General features: G+C 35.4%; 2 protein-coding genes and 1 pseudogene across 4 annotated transcripts; all 3 read right to left on the minus strand.

Annotated features, from left to right (window-relative positions):
• Positions 1-1,877: 1,877 nt before the first annotated feature.
• On the minus strand, positions 1,878-5,762 carry LOC103329026 (wall-associated receptor kinase-like 3 pseudogene; annotated as a pseudogene). The gene is made up of 4 exons (XR_016122291.1): positions 4,850-5,762; positions 3,635-3,835; positions 2,226-3,432; positions 1,878-2,103 (listed from the first exon to the last, which is right to left on the minus strand). The product of XR_016122291.1 is annotated as a wall-associated receptor kinase-like 3 pseudogene (transcript).
• Positions 5,763-16,821: 11,059 nt separating this feature from the next.
• Positions 16,822-17,692, minus strand: LOC148915607 (uncharacterized). The gene has a single exon (XM_089055724.1). It carries the CDS (start codon positions 17,581-17,583, stop codon positions 17,017-17,019), a length of 567 nt encoding a protein of 188 aa, XP_088911850.1. The 5' UTR covers positions 17,584-17,692; the 3' UTR covers positions 16,822-17,016.
• Positions 17,693-19,726: 2,034 nt separating this feature from the next.
• Positions 19,727-24,932, minus strand: LOC103328868 (putative serine/threonine-protein kinase PBL19). Of its 2 annotated transcripts, none has more exons than XM_089055723.1 (4): positions 23,799-24,932; positions 22,317-22,577; positions 21,393-21,527; positions 19,727-20,650 (listed from the first exon to the last, which is right to left on the minus strand). In XM_089055723.1, the coding sequence occupies exons 1-4, from the start codon at positions 24,153-24,155 to the stop codon at positions 20,222-20,224; spliced, it is 1,182 nt and encodes a 393-aa protein (XP_088911849.1). In that variant the 5' UTR covers positions 24,156-24,932; the 3' UTR covers positions 19,727-20,221. The 2 variants fall into 2 exon arrangements, with proteins under 2 accessions (XP_088911849.1, XP_008229495.1); XM_008231273.3 differs by having other exon boundaries at positions 21,405-21,527; positions 23,799-24,908.
• Between the last annotated feature and the right edge of the window lie 235 nt (positions 24,933-25,167).

Here is a 25,167-nt window from a genome sequence, read left to right on the forward strand (position 1 = left end):
GAATTCAAGGAAATATTGTGACACATTGATAATCATACACCGACTACTTAAGGGTTAACTGCAACCCTAAATGATAATTCTCAAGTCAAGTCTTAAACTCCCCTTCTTTTTATTTTTTGGACAAAATTCTTAATCTTCTCTGAGTAGGATAAAACTAAAATAAAAAATTAAGGTGCGGAGATGGTTCTTGTCACCTTCCTGCAGCTGCTTCAGGAATTAATGCTCATCCTTGATCCATGACTTTCGTAAGTCAATTGCACTCAACTGTACAAATTATTAAATTTTATCAACTGTTTTTAGAAGAAAAAAATAGAATGGAAAGGAATAATATTATAGAGAGAATTAAAAAAATATTGGGAATATGCAATTAATTTATGAAAGCAGCGAATGAGGAGATAGAGATCTCTTATCAGCATGGCCAGATCAAGCAAGGGAAAATAAAAGAATTGAGAGCTCGCTTGTGTTTGCCCTTTGTTGTGTCAAATAATTGAAATTATTCACACCAATGAGACAATAAAATAAAATAAAATATCTAAAACCGAAGATAAAACCACATGAGGAGATCCATGGTCTTCTTAAACTTCCATCATTGTTTATTCAAATTGCAGTGCGCATCAAGGCCTTATGGATGAGTCCAATGTTCTTGCAACCTGGGGAGACAAAAGATTGTTGCGAGTGGAGACGAATCACATGCAACAACCAAACAGGCAATGTCGTCACACTAAATCTCTACTTCGACGTGGATGGTATGCTCCTTCGCTTTGAGAGGTGAGATTGGTCCTTCCCTACTTGAATTGGAATATCTTGATTACTTGGACATTAGTAACAATGATTTTAGAGGAATTGTGATCCCTAACTTCACTGGTTCTTTGAGTCAGTTGAAGGCAGCTCAAACTTGCAAATGCAAATTTTAGTGGACTCATTTCTCCCCCAACTTGGAAATCTCTCTCATTTGTGTAATTACATCCTAGAGAGGCTTGTATTTGTATCATTATAAATACCTCCTTGTGAGAAGAATAGAAATATACTGAATTATTCATAACCCTAAATTCTATTTGAGTTGGTATCACGGAATTTTTTTATGAAAATTGACATTTATGAAAGTAGGGGTAATTTTGACTCTTTTTTATAAACAAATAAAGAAACTCTTCCTCTTCCTTTTAGAAAACAAAATTTGAGTTTCAAACCAAACTGAAATAAGTTTCAGCACTTTCAGGTCCTTATTATACCAAGTCCATTATTTTGCTTCTTCCTTCTTTCGTAAGTTTCCTATCTGATGTCTAGTAGGAAGCTTGGAATTTTATTAGCAAAGCACATGATCATTCTCAAGTCTTAACCATCTGAACGTAGGATAAAACAAAAAAAAATTACGGAAAGTGCAAAGGTACTTCCTGCGGCTTGGAGGCAGGAATTAATGCCATATTCCTCGATCATCCATGGCTTTTACAAGTCAAGTCCACTCAAAAGTACAAATTATTAGAAGAAAAAAATAGAGCAAGAACTTTAAAATGAAATAGAATTGATGGTGAGAATGAATCCATTTTCATTCGGTTATATTATCCGAAGGACTCCCAAACTCTCTAGTGTTGGTCTTGGTCTTGGTGGAAACATATCATTTTTATCACCTTGGGAAAACCTTTCCCACTTAAAAATGTTGAAAAACTTGATTGGCTCCTCATCAACAATCTTCTGAATTAAGCAAGATGACTTGAAGCTCTAGAGTCAAGAGAAGCAAATTCACTATTGTCTCTGGTCGGGAAAACCTTTCACACTTAAATATGCTGAAAAACTTGAATGGCTCATCATCAACAAATCCAATGATTGGCTAATAGTTAATGAAATAATCTTCTGGATTAAGCAATAAGATGACTTGAAGCTAGAGTCAAGAAAAAGCAAATTCACTATTATCTGGTTGGAAAATAATTCAGAATCTTCCACTACAATTTCAAATGGAATTATTGCAACATGCAAGGTATGACTGGTGATAAAGTGAAATAGATGTGAAACAAGTGTCTAGATAAAAGAAAATGAAAGAAGTTGCAGTTGATGCAGATTGTGCTTGTCTCAGATTTCACTACTCATATTTCCTCCTTCACTGGCATGCTGTAAAATGATCAAAACAAGTTAAATAAAACCTAGGAATATAAGACTGAAACTCAAAACACCAAAATTATAGTACAACAACATCAAATTAAACAAAGTTTATTCAATTAAAAGGAATTCACCATAACTTGTAGATGGCAACAATGGCCATAAACCCATGTATTTAGTAGCTAGCCGACACTTCTGAAAGTGATTCAACATCCCAATTCCCAACTGAATCATCTTCCCCAAAATCAATCCCGTCAGAATTTTGCTGAGCACTAATCAAAGATTTTCTTGACATTAGTACAGCCTCTAGCTCTGATGTAACCTCTCTCATTGTAGGACGGTCTCTTCCGTTCATATTCAAGCATCTCCTTGCGAGGTTAGCGACTACTTGGATTTCTGTTTCAGAGCCCTCCTCCAGAACTTGAGCATCAACAAGGTTAAACAGACGATCTTCTTGCATTGAGGTAATGAAATATGTGGCAAGGCTTCTGTATTCTTCTTCTTGTGACCCTGTTGCTGCAGAAACTGGTTTTTGCCCCGTCAAGAGCTCAACAAGGACCACTCCAAAGCTATAGACGTCACTTTTCACCGTAAATTGGCTTGATCGAAAGTATTCTGGGTCCAAGTAACCAAATGTTCCATGTACACGTGTGGTTAGATGAGTTTGGTCAATGGAAATTGATCTTGAAGTTCCAAAATCAGCAATTTTTGCTCTGTATTTTTCATCCAAAAGTATGTTGGCAGACTTGATGTCTCTGTGATATATGGGAAAGGAAGCTGCACCGTGTAAGTACGAAAGAGCTCCTGCAACTTCTGTGGCAATTTGCAACCGCTTGTCCCATGTGAATGGGAATTCCTCAATTTGCCCTTGGATATAGTGAGAAAGAGTTCCATTCGGTATGAATTCGTAGACCAAAAGTGGAACTTCGGTCTCTAAACAACAACCCATAATTTGAACTACATTTCGGTGGTTGATTTGTGAAAGAATTACAACCTCATTGATGAATTCCGAGAGCTTGCTTTTGTCCACCATTTTGGACTTCTTTACTGCAACAATTCTTCCATCCGCCAACATGCCTTTGTAAACGGTACCTTGACCTCCCTGACCAAGAATTCTATCAATACTAAAATTGTTGGTGGCCTTTTCTAATTCTTTTGAATTGAATAACTTGATTTTGTCAACATTAACTTCACCAGACAATAACTGTTGCTCTAACAATAAACCACCATTTCGTTTGAAAAACATTTTCTTGCGTGCAATGGTTTTTCTTTTCTTCACGATTTTGTGCACCCACCATGCACCAATGAGTAGAAACAATAGCCCAACACCGGAGCCAAGACCTGCATCAATAGGTTTCCATATGAGCTTATTATTTGGCTAAATTGGAATTACATCCATTATCATTTCTAAACACGAAAATAATTGAATAAACCCTTGTCGAAGCCGAAAACATTTTGAACAATATTGTAACAAAACAAAAAAACTTTTGAATCATATATTATTATTTTGAGAGATGTGTGAGAAGATAGGAGTACTACATACCTAAAATAATAGTTTGAGAGGCCTGCCCCGGTGTGGGTATGAAGTGGCACGTAGTGTTAGTATTATTGGGATGAAGGTTCGAAGCAAAATGCGTACATATCCGGGTCCGGCCATTTATATTTGAGTGGCAGCTATAACCCCCAGCAACATTCTCACATACGTCGTCTCCACACTGATTACTGCCTTTGCATTCATCAATATCTGAAATGATGATGACCCGAGATATGCTTCAGTCCAAACTCACACATATAAGAATCGCATATGTTCAAATTTCATCAAAAGGTGAAAAGCATAATTAATACTAATTAAAATTTCCTGTACAAGAATAAACTCAATTCCGATAATAGTTATATATGTTGTACTTAATTTTTTTAATTTTTGATGTTTGACTTTACGTTCTTCAATAGAGGTATAACAGATCAATAATCTAGATAAAATTGATGTGTTTCGGAACAGAAGTTTGAAACTAACAAGTAATTTCACAATTTCGACCAAAGAAAGGTAATTTCACAATTTTGACCAAAAAAAGGTAATTTCACAATTAATGGTTGAACTTGAGAAGATAAGACTTCAAGTAACATTTTCGTCTGTGAAGCCTTGTGTATATATGACCGGCCAAGGCCACCCGATTGGAACATGGACTTGTTCAGTCTTGGCAGAAAGCTGGGTACCTGGCTAATAAGAGGGCAGGATTTGTCTAATGACATGTTTTAGATCCTAATGACTTTGGGCAACATCCAAATCATATTCATTAAAGTAATCCCCCAGACGAGCCGATCCGCTCATCCAAACCTGCTCTTACCTTTCTAGTAGAACACTTACATTAGAAATCAAGCATTAACATAAAAAAACCGAAGGGGTATAAAATATAAAAGAATAGATTATATGGAGAATCACATGGAAGATGGTTCTTCCTAGAAGTGATTCTAGCCTATCTAGAATCACTCCCAAACGAAGTTTGCGCATGATTAAAGCACTTTCGGATAACCAAAATCTCTTTTGAAAACATTTGGTAAACGAAGTTTCTAAGAAGCACTTTAATTTTTGCCAAAATTTTTGATGTGCATCTAACAAAAGCGGTTTCAATAAAAGCTTTCTACGTAATCATTTCAATTCGGCCCTCTCTTTAGTCTCTTTCCAAGAGTAAATACCTTTACTTAGATTAGAAATCAAGGACCAATCTAAATCCAGAAAGAAGAGATTCAGTTTGCGTACCTTGACAAGGTTGGAGAAGATAAGGATTTCCTTCCATGCCCAGCTTACAGCGACAAATCATGCTGGTCCGATTGTACAAAGAAGTCAAGGTCACATTATTTCTTCTGCAAATGGGTGTTGAGTAGTTACCAGTCAGGTCTGGTTTTTCTCTGAATCTTTCACCATAGTCATTTGCGTTTAAGATCCAGTCTAGCACCACAGGAACGTTGTCCATATGCTTCACGTGCCAAAAATTGGGTAGTTCAACCAGAAACCAATCTTTGTCAACCAAAAATGCATACTTGCAATCGCCCATTGGAATTGATGTTGATGAATTTGATTGTATCTCAAAACTAGCAAGGTCATATGTTTGAAGAGCAGCTTCGCAACAGCCAATACCTCCACAAAAGCCATAGCTGCCGTCTTTAATGCTTTGACAAAACGACCCGCATCCAATGACACGGTCATGATCTGAGATCATACGGGCAAAGAGGTCACAATCCACTGCAACTAATGCGTTGGCTGTCCGAGAGTAAATGAAAGGACTGCCCGTCAAATTCTGGGCTTGGCGAGTTTCCTTTCCCTCACAGCTGAACAAAGTAATAGGGTTCTTAACCCGAACCAATTGCCTGCCATCTTTAACCGGAAAAATACTTAGCAGCTCCAGGTTGACGCTCTTGAGGAAAGGCACTTGCCTGCTGTAATTAGCTGAGGTTGTAGAGTTGTTGTGCCTGCAGTCTATTTGAAACCATTCATCTAAGTAACAATCCTTGTTAGGTCCAATCCCGAAAGGGTATGGGATGGCAACATCTCCACAATGCGTTGTGCAATTAGGCTTTGCTATAAGCGCTGATGCTGCACTGGTTGCTGCAGCTCCATAGCAGCAACTTATCACCATGCGCCATAGCAACAGAATAATGGATATGATATTCATTATTATTTATCAAACTGATCTGCAGAGTTTGATTTTTGCAGTCCAAAAAAGGAACATGGATTGACTTAAGTAGGTTACATATTTCGTTGATTTGTGCACATGAATTTGTGTGGAAATTATTGTGTACATTATTCCTAGCTACACGTGGGTAGACTTCTAGTCAATCTTCACACACAAAAAGACAAAAAAGAGACTTCTAATCAATAATGTCAATTTTTATAAAAACTTTCAATTATAACTAAAAACCCACTTGAATAGACTTCAATGCCCTCAAAACTAATACTCATATAAACCTAAAAAGAAAATCTCTATTAGATTAAAATTTGAATCTTTTGTAGGCGCGTCTACAGCACTAGTCCAACTCCTTGTGAGTGTTGTTCTTCCTGCGTTTATGGGGTGGGTCTGCAGCATAGTTCTTTTTTCCTTTCTTTTTTTGGCTAGAATCCATCATGCTTCTTTAATGTTCTTGCACATGGTGTACGAATATAATGATATATCTTCTTTGAAAAAAAACATAAAAAAACATCTAGAGCATCTTTTCATGTTTTGAGAACTTTGCATGACAAAGATGAACTTGAGGATTCAACAACGCAAATCTGAATTCATAATACAGTATGAATGACACCTTGATAAAGCACCGCACGAACCTCCTTTAGTTTGGCTAACCATCATCTACTAGAGTGAAACGATGGGAAAGCAATTATGTATGTATTTTTTAAGGCATTTAAGTCTATTCAAGTGGATTTTTAACTATACCGGAAAGATTTTATAAAAATTAACATTTATGAAAGTACATGAAATTTTGGCTATTTTTGATAAAAAAAACTCTTCCTCCTCCTTTTAGAAAACAAAATATATGTTGGCTAGAGCGGATCTGCTCCCCAACCAAATTCGAATCCCCCTCCTTGTAGTGTAGATTATATTAAAGTAGATTATCACTTGTGTAAAAACAAAAAACAAAATATATGTTGGACTAGAAATAATAAAAGAAAAGCAGAAGTTTTTTATGATATTCAAGGAAGACTTGACTAAAAAGGACAATACAAGGTGGCTTGATGGTGAAAGGCTGAGTTAGGGTATCCACAGCATGATTTTGTAATCGTCGTACCCAAAAGTTATAATCAGATAGCTACAAAAAAGATCAGCGAAACATTCAAAAGAAAAACAAATCATCAGCGTAACTTAAAAAGTAAGTTACATGAGGTCATCCCCATTAGTCTATGGAGAAAATGTGGCTTACGTGACCTCAGGCTGTTCTTCTTTGTCTGTACATCCATTTTTTTTCTATGTTTATTTTCTTCTCTTTTTGGTTTTATTTTTTCTTGAAGGTGGGTATCTCTGACTTTAGTTTTGCGAATTTCGTATTTAATTTCATGCTGGAAATTGATTGGGTTGTTTGGTTATTTTTTATTTTTAAAAAAAACTCTTCCTCTTCTTTTTAGAAAACAAAATTTGAGTTTCAAACCAAACTGAAATAATTAAGTTCAGCACTTTCAGGTCCTTATTACCCCAAGTCCATTATTTTACTTCTTCCTTCTTTATTAAGTCTCCTATCTGATGTCTAGTAGGAAGCTTCAAATTTTTATTTGCAAAGCAAATGATCATTCTCAAGTCCTAACCTTCTCAATGTAGGATAAAACTAAAAAAAATAAAAATAAATTACGGAAGTTGCAGAGGTACTTCCTGCAGCTTTTACAAGTCAAGTCCACTCAAAAGTACAAATTATTAAAGTCTATCAACTTTTTTTAGAAGAAAAAAACAGAGCAAGAACTTTAAAATGAAATATAATTTTTATCATTTGGTTATATTATCATTTTTATCTCCTTGGGAAAACATATCATTTCTATCACCTTGAGAAAACCTTTCACACTTAAAAATGTTGAGAAAGTTTAATGGCTCCTCATCAACAAAGCCAGTGATTGGCTAATAGTTAATGAAATAATCTTCTGGATTAAGCTAGAGTCAAGAAAAAGCAAATTCACTATTATCTGGTTGGAAAATAATTCAGAATCTTCCACTACAATTTCAAATGGGATTATTGCAAATTCATTATTATCTATTGAAATAGATGAAGTCAAGATACTTGATAAAGTTATTAGTGCATATAATGATGTGAAACAAGTGTCTAGATAAAAGAAAATGAAAGAAGCTGCGGTTGATGCAGACTGTGCTTGTCTCAGATTTGGTAAAGTTTCACTACCCATATCTCCTCCTTCACTGGCATGCTGTAAAAAGATCAAAACAAGGTACATAAAACCCAGGAACATAAGACTGAAACTCAAAACACCAAAATTATAGTGACTGAAACTCACTATTATCTGGTTGTAACGTACATTACGATCTTTTTCGCCACACACTTGCTGCAATTGTTTTGAGGTTGATGGTGGTTGTGGCTCATATTACTCTCTTGCCGTCGCCCTATTTGGCCTGCCAGGAGCAATAGGCTGCTGATTTGTAGCTGGCAATATTTTTCACTAGGGCATGGAGTGGATATAAGGTTTGTAGGCTCTCTAGTATGTTTCTTTTATGTAACAAGATGCACATATATTTGTATGGATCTTCCTCCCTTCTGTAGATTTTGAAAATTCCATATGGAAAGCAAGACATGAACCATGCACTCTCTAATTTGTTTTCTCAACAGTTTTAAACACACTATAAGCCCAACCTCATTTGTCCACTTATCTGTTGTTGCCATTCTCACCATAAGATATATGCCCTAATCCTCTCCAACATAATCAAAATAGGGGTAATTTTGGCTATTTATTTTTAGGGTATTTAAGTCTATTCAAGTGTATTTTTAACTTAAACGGAAAGATTTTACAAAAATTGACATTTATGAAAGTAGGGGTAATTTTGGCTATTTTTGATAAAAACTCTTCCTCTTCCTTTTTGAAAACAAAATATATGTTGGCTAGAGCGGATCTGCTCCCCAACCTAGTTCGAATCCCCTCCGTGTAGTTTAGATTATATTAAAGTATATTATCACTTGTGTAAAAACAAAGAACAAAATATATGTTGGACTAGAAATAATAAAAGAAAAGTAGAGAAAGTTCAAAGTTTTTTATGATATTCAAGGAAGACTTGATTAAAAAGGACAATACAAGGTGGCTTGACGGTGAAAGGCTGAGTTATACTATCCACAGCATGATTTTGTAATCGCCGTTCTGTTCATAGCCAAAAGTTATAATCAGCGAAACATTCAAAAGAAAAACAGATCATCAGCGTAACTTGAAAAGTAAGTTACGTGAGGAGGTTAGGCTCATCTTCTTTGTCAGTACATCCATTTTTTTCCTTTGTTTATTTTCTTCTCTTTTTGGATTCATTATCTCTGGAAATTTTCTGAAATGTGGTGTCTATTTTTTCTTGGAGGTGGGATATCTCTTACTTTAGTTCTTGCTAAATTTCGTATTTAATTTCAAGCTGGAAATTGATTGGGTTGTTTGGTTGCCAACAAATGCTGAGACGTTAGTATAATTATGCTTTAATTCTATGCTCATGGTATTTCAGATAATTATTATCTCACTTATACAATTGGCACTGGCCAAGGGGTTTTCTAGATCAAGAAAACACAATTATGCAGAGGAAGTTTTGCAGCCTGATGTGATGGGTAACCTTTTGCAGTCAAAGAACAATGAAGAACCTTGGTGTGCACAGTTCCCTATCCACAAGCTTCTAGTGTAATTCAATTAATTATAAACATAAATTGGCACCTGAAAAATGGCTCCTTAACGGAAACATTATTTTTAGGGAGTTTCACTAAAACACTCCAAAATAGATGTTGAAATTATAAAAAAACTCAACACCCAAAAAACTTTATAAATACACCCAAAACTCATCATTACACACACTCAAAACCCATTTATAAACACACCCAAAAAAGTTAACTTTTGAGGTTGATTTTGAATGTATTTCTATGTTTAAATAGTACTTGAGTTTTTTTATAAATGCATGTTTAAAATTGAGTTTATTTATAAATTTGTATTATTTTTATCACCTAAGGTATGAAAAGTACATATTATTAAAGTTCTTTTTTAGAAGAAAAAAAACAGAGCAAGAACTTTAAAGTATCCCATCTGATGTCTTGTCGGAAGCATGGAATATTTAATTAGCAAAGCAAATAATCATTTGTCTTAACCTTCTCAATGGAGGATATGGAGTCGAAATTTTATAAAGTTCTCTAAAATAATTTTTTTGTGTTTTTAGCTAAATTTTAACTAAATAATAGAGAACATGACTTTTGCCTACATAATTATTAACTAATTCCTTGTGATCAAGTATTTATTAGTTTCAGTATGTGGTTGTGAAAGTAACTGGGATATTGAATGTTAGTGTTGATATTGGACAAGCTGCTTTAAACAATGGTTGCAACATTATGTGATTGACAGACAGTAGAGAATTTTCATCTTTCAACGAAAACAATAAATTTCGAAAAAACAAACCAAAATTTTAATTTGACCCTTATTGTCATTATAGTCTTCTACGTGAATCGAACTCCAGTCTCCTCCCTTCTGTAGATTTCAAAAATTCCTTACGGAAAGCAAGACAGAAACCATGCACTCTCTAATTTGTTTTCTCAACAATTTTAAACACGCTATAAGCCCAACCTCATTTGTCCACTTATCTGTTGTTGCCATTTTCACCATCAGATATTGGTTATATTCCGACAACATTTATCTGTCAGATGTTTAGATGGTCATCATCACGTATTGACGGTGTTCACATTACTCATGACTGGAAGGTTCATACACCGTTTTAATTGGGCTTCTACTCTTGATAATAATTAACGTTGCTTTTTATTTATTTATTTATCTATTATAGACGTCTCTGAATTTTGCCTCCAGTTGCAATTGGGTCCTGTGAACTTTTTTTTTTTAGCGATTACATCCTTTAACTCGACAAGTAGTTCCAATTGAGTCATGCTGTAACAGAATCCGTCGAGTTTGATTGTGTGAATGGCATGTGCTCCTGCTTGTGAGTTTTCACGATGGCCAGCTCTGTGTCTTGTTGTAAGCCTCACGATGGCCAGCTTCATTTGCAGATCGGATGGTGCTCAACCTCATTTAGTAAACATTCAATTCCAGAAGAAAGTGAAGCTCCAGGTATGTGTGAAAGTTTCTGCAAGAGAATCATAAACCAGTTTAGAAGGGTTGAAATTCAACACAGTTATATCAGCTATACGAACATATGGTTCCAATTCACGATCATCATGTAAATCATCAAATTTCACCAATAAGGGAAGAAGATGAAGCATGTTGATGGGTTTACAGCTGGTAACAATCTTAATGAGTAACCTATAGCTGATTTAAATTTGTGTTGCAGCACCGGAATTAGAATAAAGTCCTTTATTTTTCTGTAAAGATTATACTGAAGTCCTTTTGTGTTGGCATTCCATCAGCATTGCTACAAACCAAACTGTTGGCATTCTATCTTGACAGGAATATTATAAACAATCCTTTCTTTTGGGTTTCAGTCATCACAAACGTTTGGTTTGTAAAAAGTGCAAAACAGGCAAAACAAAAACAGAGAACCTATAAACCCATTGGTCAATTTGGCATTCCATTTGGCACCAAAATCAATTACAATTAAGGCACCAAATCAGAACACTGAAAAATTCATGACATTTTCCAAGATCAGTTATTAGTAATCATCACTCATTACTTCAAAACTAAGGACATACAAATCAAACCCAATTCTGTATACCCAATTAAAATTGTTAATACCAAAACAACAACAACAAAAAAGAACTTTTGGAGTGACAGAGTAAAAGTACCCCAGTGAATTCAAGCATGAGGTGGTGGTGGTGGATCGGAGTTGGGACTTTGACGGCGAAGATGGATCATGCTGCCCAGCTCTTGGCGAGCAGATTCTCTCCCGACATGAACCCGTAGAAATTGGGCAATGGTTGAACGGATTGCTGGAGATGAAATTTCAGACTAAGGGAAAAAAAGAAAACAAAGGCCGGAAACCGCAGAGAAGACTGTTGCCAACTGTCTGAATGAAGGATTTCTCCATTTTCCAGACAGAACTGGATATTCAAGTGAGAAGAATTTGAGTGATTGTAACACCAGAAGTCCCTAACAATTTTTTTGAGACAATGATGAATATACATCCATGTGGCTTTAAATAAAATATATTATATTTTAAATATTTTAAAACTTAAAATTCAAAAAAAAAAAAAGTACCATCTGCGTTCTATATGACCTAGAGGACATGATTATTTTTTATATACTTTCAAAATAAAGTTTCATTGGGATATGACCTCTCTTTAGTCTTTATTAATGAAAGTTCATCTTTATCAAAAATAAAAAATAAAAAAAAATAAAAAAATCGTAGCACAGCGGTCCTTTTCTCCCAAGTAACTAGAATTCAAACCAAGAAATAAAGCATTCTAACGCAAGGAAATTTCCTACTGACAGACTTTTTCTAGTCATTCCACCGTCCACTATTTATTTGTATTATATAAAAAGAAAAGTAAGAAAGACTAGTTTTAGATCAAAATAAAACAAGGAAGTCTCAATGATAATAAGCATCTGTACACCCAGTGGCTTAACGAAACATTTTTCAACAACAATATCTTTAAAATATTATATATCCCTGCTAACAATTCTGTCATTCTATAGTTATTTGAATAGCTATTCTCCGGTTTTTACAAAAGTAATAAAATATTATTTTATGAAATAATAAATAAATAAGAAAAATCATTCCTAAAGAATGGGCAGTGCGCAACAAACCAATCAATCTTTACAGATTGGTTTCTTTGTCTGTTCCACAGCAAAGGATGTGTGTAGGCTTGTGCCCACAGCAAAGCAACATAGATAATGCAAATATAGACAAAAAAAAATAGTAACAAGTTGTTCACTTCTCAAGTCTGTTCATCTTCTCCCAAAGCAAACCAATGTGAGAATCAGATGTAATAAGGTGTGATTTTTTATGGGGTTTGATATTTATATCACCCACTAAAAAATCTCACAGAATACATGAAATACCTCAAAATCGATAAGTTTTTAAATATCACCGTACTTTTTCTAATCTTTTAAAAGTTAATCAACAGCACTGACTTTTAAGCTTCAAAAAAATCTATTAAAATCCTAATTCAATACACCCCCCTAAAATCATGTGATTACAATCTATTAAAATCTTAATTGAATACACCCCCCTTAACTCCTCTCAATGATGGGAGACTTTGTGGACCAACAGAAATGCCCTGGAGATGAAACAACTCAGGATCCTGGAATCACCAGTGGCAAAAAAAGTGATTGTAACACCGAAGGAGACAATGATGGCCTCATAAACTTGGGATTTTATGCAAGTATAGTGCTGGGTTTCCTCATAGGATTTTGGGGTGTCTTTTACTGCTTCATGGAATATGCCTACTTCCAAGTCCTGAATGATACAAAAGACTGGATTTATGTTACAACAGCACTGCACAAGGCAAAAATGCAGAGGAGACTTCAAAGATAAATGGTAAGAGCTACGTATTGCTCTGTTTCTTTTCCTTCAAATTTATAATGTATCTACTATATGAGCAGCTTATCTTGCTTAAGAATGTTGCACAATAAAATGCACCTCCTTTGCACTTGCATAACAGTTTGAAAATTTTGTCTTTTGACTCTCCTGTCCAGCTACGATCTTAGAAGCTGCCGGCTTTCGGGGTAAGAGCATCCACAGTGGAGGGTGTATTTTCGGGAATGTAAAGCCACTTTTACATCCCCTTTACACCTCCGAGTGTAAATACATTTTTTGCTCCAATGAGAAACGATGTAAATCTAAAGATGTATAATTGATTGTTTGTCTTAATTCGTTTTTATGTTAAATTTGTATTTTGTGTTTACTTTATAAAATTAATTTTTTTTTGTATTAGGTTAATTTTTTTTTTTCAAACAAATAGACGTAAAAATATTTACATTCGGAGAAGATATGATTTCGTCTAAAAAGAATCGGGGGGAACATGACAACCAAAAATTGCCCTGCATGTGAATTTTTTTCCAGCAATTACTGTAGCCGCATGTCCCACCTTTTTATGCTGACTTTTCTCCAGTAAAAAAAAAATTGTGGATGCTCTAGGAAGCTTTCTGCAGGACTTCAAGGACTAATGTGGGAGGTTTTTTGTTGTCTTTGATTTTTTTCTTTTCTTTCAACAAGTACGACGCTTGTTTGTGGTAATAATTTATGTGCACTGGATGCCATTTTCCTTGTGTTGTTCTCAAAATATCATTTTTCATATCCCCATAATGTTTCATGCAACTCCCCTGATGAGAAGCTATAGCTATAGTCATTGTTTTTCAAAACTTGTCCGGAAAAATTGTTGTCTAATGAAAACTCTGAAATCTGAAAATTTAGCCATCAATCTCAAGAACTTTGGCTAATTTTGTTCGGTGGGAATTCGGATAGAAGAATTAATAACAGGAAAGAAAATTGAAGTATAATATTAATATTAATGCTGCACTGATGAAACCATGAAAGCAATTTTGAAATCAAAGTGTTATTACTTTGTTGAGGGAGGTTCCATGAACTTTTGGGTAATCAATGTAATTAAATTTGACTCCACAAAAATGATTCCCTGAAGAAAAGGGAAAGAAAGAGGAGAAGAAATAAAAAAACATGTAATTTTCACATGAATGCTACCACAGTGCGCAGCTACGTCTTCAAAACTAATAAAAATAAAAAAGGTAAAAAGGCTCAGTATGGATTACAGCAATTCCGCAGATCAGTCTACTGTCTTCCCCTATTTCACTGCCTTCTTCCATTCTAGAATATTACAAGACGAAAGAAAAGATTACCTTGAATTCGTTTATATCAAGTGAAAAAAATATGACATTGACCATAAATGTGCTAACTAAGCAAGTGAAAATACTCTCAAGAATGTGGCTCAAATGATGCTTGGGGATCCAGTAATAAGAGCCATAAGTGGGCTAAGCCAGCTAACTTGGGTGGAACTATGGATGCTTCTGTACATGACATGTCATACAAAAGTTGCCACTCAATATGTTGCTGCTGTAGCATGTCTCAGAATTATGAGGGTCAATTTTGGGAGTATAAAAGCATATTACCCCTCCACTCACCAACGTTGATACATGAGTGCGGTCACCCGTTGGTCCTTCTCTAGCAAGCCCTGAATTGCTCATCCAATAGCACATTGGAGGATTTGAAATCTCGATATATCACCTGTCCATGTAACGCAAGAAAACAAGGTTCAACAAACATATAATCAAGAATCTGTCTTCTTACAAACAAAAAATGATCATATGAGGTCAGCAAGTGTATCATATCCATATGCATATAATTTCTGTGATATTTGGATATCAGAAGTAAAATAAGGATATGAGGATATTAGTTTTTTCAAGCACAAAAGTAGAGCTGAAACCCCAGCACTAAAGCGAATTTATTGTTTCTCCTGAAATGACTCAAATGTAGCAGCAAAGGTTCTTTGCTTTAATCTAACAGAAATTGGTCTTTGCTCTGTAATCTAATTTTTATAGCCGTCAGACGAAAAATCTTCATCTGTACCTAACTTATGGCAGTTACATTACATGAGTAGAACATACCCTTGAAGTTCCAAAAACAGAGATTACAGTTTGAAAGTAGGAAACAAGAAAAAGATATATAACAAAACATAAAATATCAGCAGTCCCAGTTCAAATCCTCAGTCAATTTAAAAAGATGACCTAACTAAAATTCTCACACATTCGTAAATAAATACCAATATCTTCTGAAATGACAGAAATACCTTAATCGATTATGTTATTAGTTTTCATTGGTTAAATTAACATAGCCGAAACTAGCAAGCCGGCACAGAGGAGCCATATGTTCAATGACGTGGAAGTTTTAAGTTAAAAACAAACTGACTAACAATAGTATGGTCAAATCAGATAAAATGGATAGAAACTATATGCACCTGGACTTCCAGTCCCTGGTGTAGATAAGCCAATCCTTGAGCAGAACCAAGCATACTCTGTAGTGTTGTCATCCAAGGCATAGTGGGCAAAGCCCTGTTGAAAAGATGATCTTCTAAGCTTCTATTAGGCATATATTCATATACCAGAAGGTGCTGTATCCCTCTTTCTCCATCTACAGAACAATATCCTAAAAGTTGTACTAGATTTGGATGATTTACAACGCCAAAAATTGAACTTCCTCAAGCTATTCTTTATGACCCTGTTTGAGAATCGCTAATAACCAAAAGCTTGGCAACCAAAAGAATCAGAACATGTAAGAGGCATATAATGTTGTAAAATGTGTGTATAAAAGGGTCTCTGATTATCCTTAAACATGATTAAAATATTTGCCAATCTCAGAAGGTAATGACAAATATACTACTAGATTCAGCAAAATCTGTGCGTCTACCATATAACTAGTTAAAAGAGTAATAAGATGTAACTTTTAGACAGACCGATATCTTTTAGTTGCTAAACCATTACCTTCAATGAAATACTGTTCCAATTCTTGTTCTTGAATGGAAAAGAAAACAGGGGAATTTTTTTCCCTGCATTGCCAGGACCATGTTTCAATGACTTCAATTCATGCACCATCACATGAAATTCTGAAAAATCATCATCAACAACAAGAAGCATGATATTTCTCCAATTCACTAGATTCCAGATCTATCATGAATGTAAAGGGTGGACATTAAACAACCTGACCACACACATATGCAGATATTATCAGCTAAGAATATTTAAAAAATTTCCCACAAAGTAATGCCAAAATCCTGTGAGATACTTTAGAGAAAATCAGCAATGATACATATAGATAGCCAGGTTATGTGAAACTAAAACAGATATCATTTCCTTTCATGAATTTGGACTAATATTCATTTCCTAACTAAGTGGAAACTGTATTTACAGATAAAAAAAAATTGAATGTTTGTTGAGAACCAAAGAGTTATGTCCAAGAGGAACACCCAAAAGAGAAGTGGGTGTTCCTCTTGGACACAAGTTCCCCCTAACAGAAACAAAAAGAACCCATTTCACCAAAACAAATTCCAAGTCCAAAGATCCACATAAACCAAAAATTAAACACAACCCAACATGGAAAATAGGTACCTTTGGCACTAGGAACATCTATAACTCGAATTACAATTACTTAAAATGGTCACAATTACAGAATAAACAAGACAATAAAATACGTGCTAGCTCTCCTAAAAAACCATGTACTTGTAATCGTTTTGTGGTTCAAAAACCATGTACTTACATCTGATATCAATTAAAGAATGAATTGAATAAACTAGACAGTAACAAACGTGTTCTCCCAGAAATCAGAACGCTCGGCACTTCCTCGAGCTGGTCAGAAACTTGCCCCGCTTATCGATAACTTCAATTTTCTTTCCCTTGTTTTGAAACTCTTGATAGCCTTGGTTAGTCTCCAACTTCTCTTCATCATCCCAATCTTGCGGATGATGATGAGGGTCAGATTGCTCGGGCCCCTTAGGGTTTTGTTGACAACAAGATGGAGGCGGTGCGCTTAGCATGAAGTAGAGGGTCTCCAAATCCTTGCCTTTGCCGTGAGATAGTTTCTTGGGCTTCTCCAGAATTGCCAAGTCGCGCTCGTCAAGTTTGATGTCGTCGAACAACTTGGAGGGATCGCAAGTCATGGTTTCAAGGATGAAGACAGCTTCAAGGTCGTCCAGCGGAGGGCAAGGGAGTCCACCAAAGTCGTCATCGTCAAGTTTGATGTCGTCGAATAAGTCGGAGGGATCGCAAGTCATGGTTTCAAGGATGAAGACAGCTTCAAGGTCGTCCAGCGGAGGGCAAGCGAGTCCACCAAAGTCGTCATCGTCAACAGGAGGCTCCCGCTCGCATCGCTCTTCCTTCAAAGCCGTCATCTTGTCTGAAAGAGAAAAGTCCTCGACTCGATCGTTTGAAAGAGAAAAGATTACAGCGAATTTTGGAAACCCTAAATCACAGTAGCTAGTGTTTACAGAGGCTCAGGGCTACATATGCATATATAGCTTTCTGTTTCCTAATCTCACTTGGGAAAAATAATATTTTATTCAAATTAATTCCATTGTACTTTCTAAACCCTAACTTGCAAATGGCCCACTCGTGTGTTTGTGTTCTGGGCTTCACTTTGCTTTATAACTACGCAAGCCCAGTTGCTTTCTTTTGCATATATACCCCAGAAAAGTTGTTTCTGGTAGCTTCTAATAAACTTTCTACCCATTTTTGGCCCAAAATAAAAAGTTAGAATACAATTATTTTCCTCTTGTCAAGTTTTTTTTTCTTTTCGTGCCAGGTTTCTTTTTTTGTCAAGCCAATCCAAATGAAAAATCAATGCATATATAATAATTATATGTTTTACGAAATTTCATATACATATATATACATAGGAAAATATTATCTTACTAGAAAGTCTATAATATATATATAATGGTGGACTCAGGAATATTTATAGAGGTAGGTTGTTTTTTTTTTGTTCGAGATCAATTATAAGCCATATTTTTTAACAAAATATTTTTTTTTATAAGAAGCAATATTTCCTTTAGATTAATGAAAGTGGTATATTTTTTTACTAATTTAGTATATTTCCTTCATATTAAAAACTATTTTCAAAATTCATTCAAAAATATATATTATTTTCAAAGAGATATAAACCTTATTTGAGCCAAATTAGAGGCTAAATAAACCAAAGAAGAGAGAGAAAAAAAAATACTTTAGTAATGAAAGTATTAAAGTATTCGGCGTGGATATGGTATATGAGGTGGGTTGCTTTCTAGAAAAATGGGTGGGCTATTATGTAATTTTTCTGAATTGAGCTTACACAACTAAGCCTAATTTATCTCTCCAAAATAAGCACCGGACTAGAACCCACTCTAACTCAAGCGTGAATCCACCTTTGGATATATATATATCGCATTCCATTTTTAGGTATTCATTCATAGATCATCCTTACAAAAATTAGACAAATCAGAAACCGTTTCGATATTTGTGTTTTACAAAATCAATGAACACTAAAAAGTACTAAAATTTCAATAACTCAATTGAAATGATATCATTCAAGTGATTTTTGTAGAGATGATCTTTGAATGAGTATCTTATTTGGATTAGACAATTGAATGTTCTCATATGTATTTTTAAATGTGTAATAGTAATATTATTTTTTATATAAAAAAAAATTATAGAATAGATATTCATCAAACATTCATGTTTTGCATCTTATTGTTACATAAACTGTAGTTCAATTTATATTAATTTACAATCAGTACTACTGAAAATAAACCAAAAATACTGGAACCCCGAAATTATGAAATAACATGGGATCTACCATCAACTTCTAACTGCTTGTTGAATGTAATCAAATTCTGCAGAATGTATATTTAATTTCAGTCAAACAAAACTTTATTAGACATGCGACCAAAAAAAAAAAACTTTATTAGACATTGAGTGTATGGTTTCATGACTTGCTTATCTGCCAAATCTATAAGACCAGCGAATATAATTTTCTAAACTACAAGTACATATATAACCGCATAAAGACGCATAAACAGTGATGGATATGCATAGGCAAGTAAAGAGGAACAAAAGAGAGAAACGGAGAGAGAGGAGAGATAAGAGACCAAGTTTTCCACACAAAAATGACGCTTTTTAAGGGTTTCAAGTTTCGAGTTTAGGGTAATAAATTATGTGTACCGACGTGGGCGTAAAAAGGAATGCCATTTTCCATGTATTATTCTCAAAATATCATCTTCATATCCCCAAAATATTTCATGCAACTCCTCTGACGAGAAGATATATGCCATAGTCCTTGTTTTTCAAAATTTGTCCTGACACATTGTTCTCCAATGAAAACTGTGAAATCTGAAAATTTAGCTACTAGTTTCAAGAACTTAGACTAATTTTCTTTGGATGGGAATTCGGATAGAAAGATTAAACAGGCGAGAAATTGGAGTATAATGCTGCACTGATGAAATCATGAAAGCATTTTTCAAATCAAAGTGTTGTTACTTAATTGAGGGAGGTTCCATGAACTTTTGGCTAATCAATGTAATTAAATTGCACTCCACAAGAATGATTCCCAGAAGAAAGGGAAAGAAAGGGGAAAAAATAACAAGCAATTTTCACATGAATACTACCACAGTGCGCAGCTATGTCTTCAAACTAATAAAAAGATAAAAGGTAAAAGGCTCAGTATGGAGATTTACAGCGGTTCCACAGATCAGTCTACTGGGTCTCCCCTATTTCACTGCCTTCTTCCATTCTAGAATTTTACAATAAGAAAATAAAAGATTTCCTTGATTTCGTGTGCTTCAGGACCTCAGAAATTTACATACTTCCCGGATTTGACAGCTACCGATGAATCGAGACTCGCGCCTGAGAGTCCCCGAAAAAAGATTTAAAGGGTTAACTGCAACCCTGCTATACTTGCCTGATAATATCCAACCATTTAAACCTGCCCAAAAAATTTAAAGAGAATTTGGTCACAACAGAAAGTGGTATCTATAATAATGTTCTCTTGTATCAAGTCTACTTGGGTTTCCGCTTAGCCAATTTAGACCCAGATGCCTCAAAACTTCTATTTACAGAACTGGTTCCCGCTTCTGAATCTTGTAGAGCTTGCTTCAAGACCTCTACCACCTGACTCATTGTTGGTCGGTCTTTTGCATTCTTGTTCAGACAGCTATCTGCCAACTTGGCAAGTTTTCGTGCAGCAGTAAGAGAATACTGATCTCTCAGCAATGGATCTATTATCATGCTGAACCTTCTACTGTCAGCAGGGAACTGTTTAACCCAATAAAGAAGTTTCTGTTCCGCTGGCGGGCGGTTCTTGTCCAAGACACGCCTGCCTGTGAGGATCTCATAAAGCACCACACCGAAACTCCATAAATCACTATGCGTTGAAAGATGGCCTGTTTCAACATATTCTGGGGCAGCATATCCATAAGTCCCTACCACCTGATAACAAAACCAAAGACAACATGCATAAGTGATATTGTAGGACACCAACAGACAATTATAATTTTCAAAATTAATCCTACGTTTCTTTCCAAGAATGATGCACTTCAAAGAAGGTGGCCAACCATTAAACGGGGACATCAAGGCCATGTTTCGAAGGTGGGGCTGGACATGACAAATTCAATTAAAATGGACAACTAGTCTTCCCTAATGTTTAGTGAACAATGATGGGACTGGGCTATTAGATTGGACAAAGTCCTACAGGGGTGGGTCCCCATGAGACTGGCGTGGACTTAGTCCCAGTCCTGTCTAGTACATTGCTCCAAATGAGGCACAAGTACATCAGTAGTTCAGGGCCAATTCAATGAAGTCTTTGAAGTCAACATAAAGAACCTGTGGCATGTGTAAGGGGAAGAAAAAAATAGGAACTTGTGGAAAAATGTGACATTGACCAGCACTTGTTCCCGTGGAAAAAGAGGACCTTTGACATAAATGTGCTAACTAAGCAAGCACTCCCAAGAATGAGGCTCAAATGGTGCTTGGGGATCCAGTAATAAGAGCCATAAGTGGGCTAAGCCAGCTAACTTGGATGGAACTACGGATGCTTCTGTACATGAAATGTCATACAAAAGTTACATAATAAGTACTCATGCAACATGTAAAGTTGCCACTCAATATGTTGCAGGTGTAGCATGTCTCAAAATTATGACGGTCAGTTTTGGGAATATAAACTGTCTATTACCCATCCACTCACCGACGTTGATACATGAGTGCGGTCACCCGTTGGTCCTTCTCTAGCAAGCCCGAAGTCTGAGAGCTTTGCCCTGAATTGCTCATCCAATAGCACATTGGAGGATTTGAAATCTCGATATATCACCTGTCCATGTAACGCAAGAAAACAAGGTTCAACAAACATATAATCAAGAATCTGTCTTCTTACAAACAAAAAATGATCATGTGAGGTAAGCAAGTGCATCATATCCATATGCACATAATTTCTGCAATATTTGGATATCAGAAGTAAAATAAGGATATGAGGATATTAGTTTTTTCAAGCCCACAAGTAGAGCTGAACCAAGCCTGTGACTTCTTTAACTGTAACCCCACCGCTAAAGCAACACACTCTAGTATTCTGCACATTTTCTAGTTGTGGGAATTTTTTGTTTCTCCTGAAATGACTCAAATGTAGCAGCAAAGGTTGTTTGCTTTAATCTAACAGAAATGGTCTTTGCTCTGTAATCTAATTTTTATAGCCGTCAGACGAAAAAACTTTGTCTGTACCTAACTTATGGCAGTTACATTACATGAGTAGAACATACCCTTTAAGTTCCAAAAGCAGAGATTCCAGTTTGAAAGTAGGAAACAAGAAAAAGATATATAACACAACATGAAATATCAGCAGTCACAGTTCAAATCCTCAGTCAATTTAAAAAGACGACCTAACTAAAATTCTCACACATTCATAAATAAATACCACTATCTTCTGAAACCACAGAAATACCTTAATCGATTATGTTATTGGTTTCCATTGGTTAAATTAACATAGCCAAAACTAGCAAGCTGGCATAGAGGAGCCATATCTTCAAATGATGTGGAAGTTTTAAGTTAAAAACTAACTAACAATAGTATGGTCAAATCAGATAAAATGGATAGAAACTATATGCACCTGGACTTCCAGTCCCTGGTGTAGATAAGCCAATCCTTCAGCAGAACCAAGCATAACTTGTAGTCTTGTCATCCAAGGCATTGTGGGCAAAGCCCTGTTGAAAAGATGATCTTCTAAGCTTCTATTAGGCATATATTCATATACCAGTAGCCGTTGTATACCTCTTTCTCCATCTACAGAACAATATCCTAAAAGTTTTACTAGATTTGGATGATTTACGACACCAAGAAATTGAACTTCCGCAAGCCATTCTTTATGACCCTGTTTGAGAAAAGCTAAAAACCATAAGCTTCACAACCAAAAGAATCAGAACAACATGTAAGAGGCATATAATGTTGTAAAATGTGTGTATAAAAGGGTCTCTGATTAATCTTAAATTTCATAAAATATTTGCCAATCTCAGAAGGTAATGACAAATATACCACTAGATTCTGCAAAATCTGTGCGTCCACCATATATATAACTGGTTAAAAGAGTAATAAGATGTAACTTTTAGACAGACCGATATCTTTTAGTTGCTAAACCATTACCTTCAATGAAAAACTGTTCCAATTCTTGTTCTTGAGTTAGCAAATCAAGGAATTAAACATCAATTCCTTTAGCATTTCAAGCATTTATTTGTCATTCATTTAACAAATGCCATTCAAGCACCACATGGAGATGAATATCAATCAATTCCATTTGCCTGATTTTAAGCAAGCACTTTTCTTTCTCTTCTTCCTAACTTTTGTCACTATGCTCATTGGTACATGACAATATCCTCCCAATATTCCTTCACTTCCAGCACCAGATGGATTCCAAAGTCCATATTTGTCATATCCCTATGTTGGGTTTCAGCGATGTCTAGATCACACAACTTCCTTGACTTGATCAAAAGAAGGCACTCAGTTTTCTTTCACCCTCAATAGCTTATCACTATCTCGCATTTAGTCTATATCATGCCCCCACTTGCTAATAATTTATTCTGCTTCTTTGTGACTTTCCTAGATTCAGATAGATTTCAAAAGCATAATTCATCCCAGCCACGCCTACCATGTATAATCTTATTTAAACAAATATGTAGTGACATAAGATATGATTTATTTATAATAAGTTCAAATCTAAGTTCAACTAGCAACCTAGTTAACAAACATATTAAATCCCTGAGCGAATAAAAAAAATTCTATTAAACAATCACATACGCACTAATCAATTATAATTAAATGATATTTAATTTTAATAAATAGAAAAGTACACAGTCCTCCACTGGAAGTAAATTCAACATTCAAAAACACACACCATTGGAATTCACCATCCAAATACAATATGTCATTCAATGCCACCACCACAATCAATCTAACATCCAAAAATAGCACCAAACAAATAACAAATCTCCCAACCAAGTAGATGTGGAAAAGAACAGGAAAAGAAAAACAGAGAAACAGACAGAAAAATTGGAACGGAAAAACAGAAACAGAGAAAATTAATGGAGATATATCGAACCTGTAAGCTACGCGGGTTTAACCTTTTAATGGCAACTACAATCGGACTTCCTTGACCATTTTCAGGGCTAATTGTTCCTTTGTACACACTCCCAAAACCTCCTTCCCCAAGCTTTAGCAATCTGTTGAAACCATTTGTTGCTTCCCTCAGCTCTTGATAAGAGAAAACTCTCAAATTTTGCTCCCTTTCTTTGTACAATTCTGGTATGCTCCTTGGTGATGGTAAGGAACTTGAAGATTTTGTTGCACGATCTAAAACCAGATCGCTTGATTTGCTTTGCTTTCTCAATTCTGGAGCGGATTGTGCTCCTTGCTTCTTGCTCTTGGATTTGTCCTTGAATGGAAAAAGGCACTTCATTTCTTAATTAAGCTCTAAAACAATAAATAAATAAAAGTCTCAAGACCTCAGATGGTATATATATGTAGTTGTAAAAATGCTAAATTCAATTCATTGGGGGAAAAACAGAGATGAGAAAACCAGAAGAAATGGCTGAAATTAGATGGGAAGGGATGAATATAATTGGAAAAGAAAACCCAGAAAGAAAATAAGGGAGGCTAGTGGAAATTGTGGTCAACTAACAGACCCCAGAAAGCTAAGAAAGGTCAACCAAACAGAGGGCAAATGAACACGCAATTGGAAATTGAAGGAAGTGAAGCAAATTATATAGGAGAGGAAGCAAAGAAAGAAAAACCCAGCTGGTAATTGGAGACAGGGAGGCTGAAAAAAGACAAAGCCAGATCGATTTTGAAGTGAAAGGAAGAGACATAAATTGAAAGAGAAAGTTCTGAGAATGGCCTTAAAGATAAAGAAATGGGAAAATCTTAAAACAAGAAGCGAAACCTCGTTTTTGGAGATGCACAGAGAGAGAGAGAGAGAGAGTGTGTCGTGTATGAAACGAAAAAGATCAACAGGCAGAAAAGGACAGGACTAAAACAGAGGCGGATTTTTCTACCTACGCAAAAATGAAAGACCCAAGAAAACGTTTCAAACCTTTTGAGCGTTTCCTATCTCTTCGTTCCCATTTCGTGTCTAAAAGTCAGAGACTCATAGCGCGTTGGGTTTGGTTTCGTTTTGGTCTCTCCACGACAGAGAGACCCTTGACTTCAGATTTTTCCTTAATTTTGTTGGTTTTATTTAATCAGACCAAAACCCAATAGAGCATATCAGAAGAGACAGTGAAGAGACATTCTACAAAATATAAATGCCAAAAACAATGGAAATGGAGACAGAGCAGGATACTGTTGAGCTTAAATATTTATTTATTGTGAAGTACGAATTGGGTTGTCTTGTATTAATAATTTCTTGTTGAGTTCGTATCAAAAAATATATATATATTTCTTCTTTAGTTTCCATGTGCTTTGCCTTCTGA

This window comes from Prunus mume, linkage group LG7, assembly GCF_029339155.1.
Source record: "Prunus mume cultivar Tortuosa linkage group LG7, ASM2933915v1, whole genome shotgun sequence".
In the NCBI taxonomy this organism is placed as follows: domain Eukaryota; kingdom Viridiplantae; phylum Streptophyta; class Magnoliopsida; order Rosales; family Rosaceae; genus Prunus; species Prunus mume.

Coding starts and splice junctions, on each gene's coding strand:
- LOC148915607 (XM_089055724.1), bottom strand. CDS start 17,583: ATGACGGCTTTGAAGGAAGAGCGATGCGAGCGGGAGCCTCCTGTTGAC.
- LOC103328868 (XM_089055723.1), bottom strand. CDS start 24,155: ATGAAGTGCCTTTTTCCATTCAAGGACAAATCCAAGAGCAAGAAGCAA. Junction 21,528..22,316: donor ACCAGGGACTGGAAGTCCAG/GTGCATATAGTT, acceptor TTACATGGACAG/GTGATATATCGAGATTTCAA. Junction 20,651..21,392: donor CAACGTCGGTGAGTGGATGG/GTAATAGACAGT, acceptor TTTTGTTATCAG/GTGGTAGGGACTTATGGATA.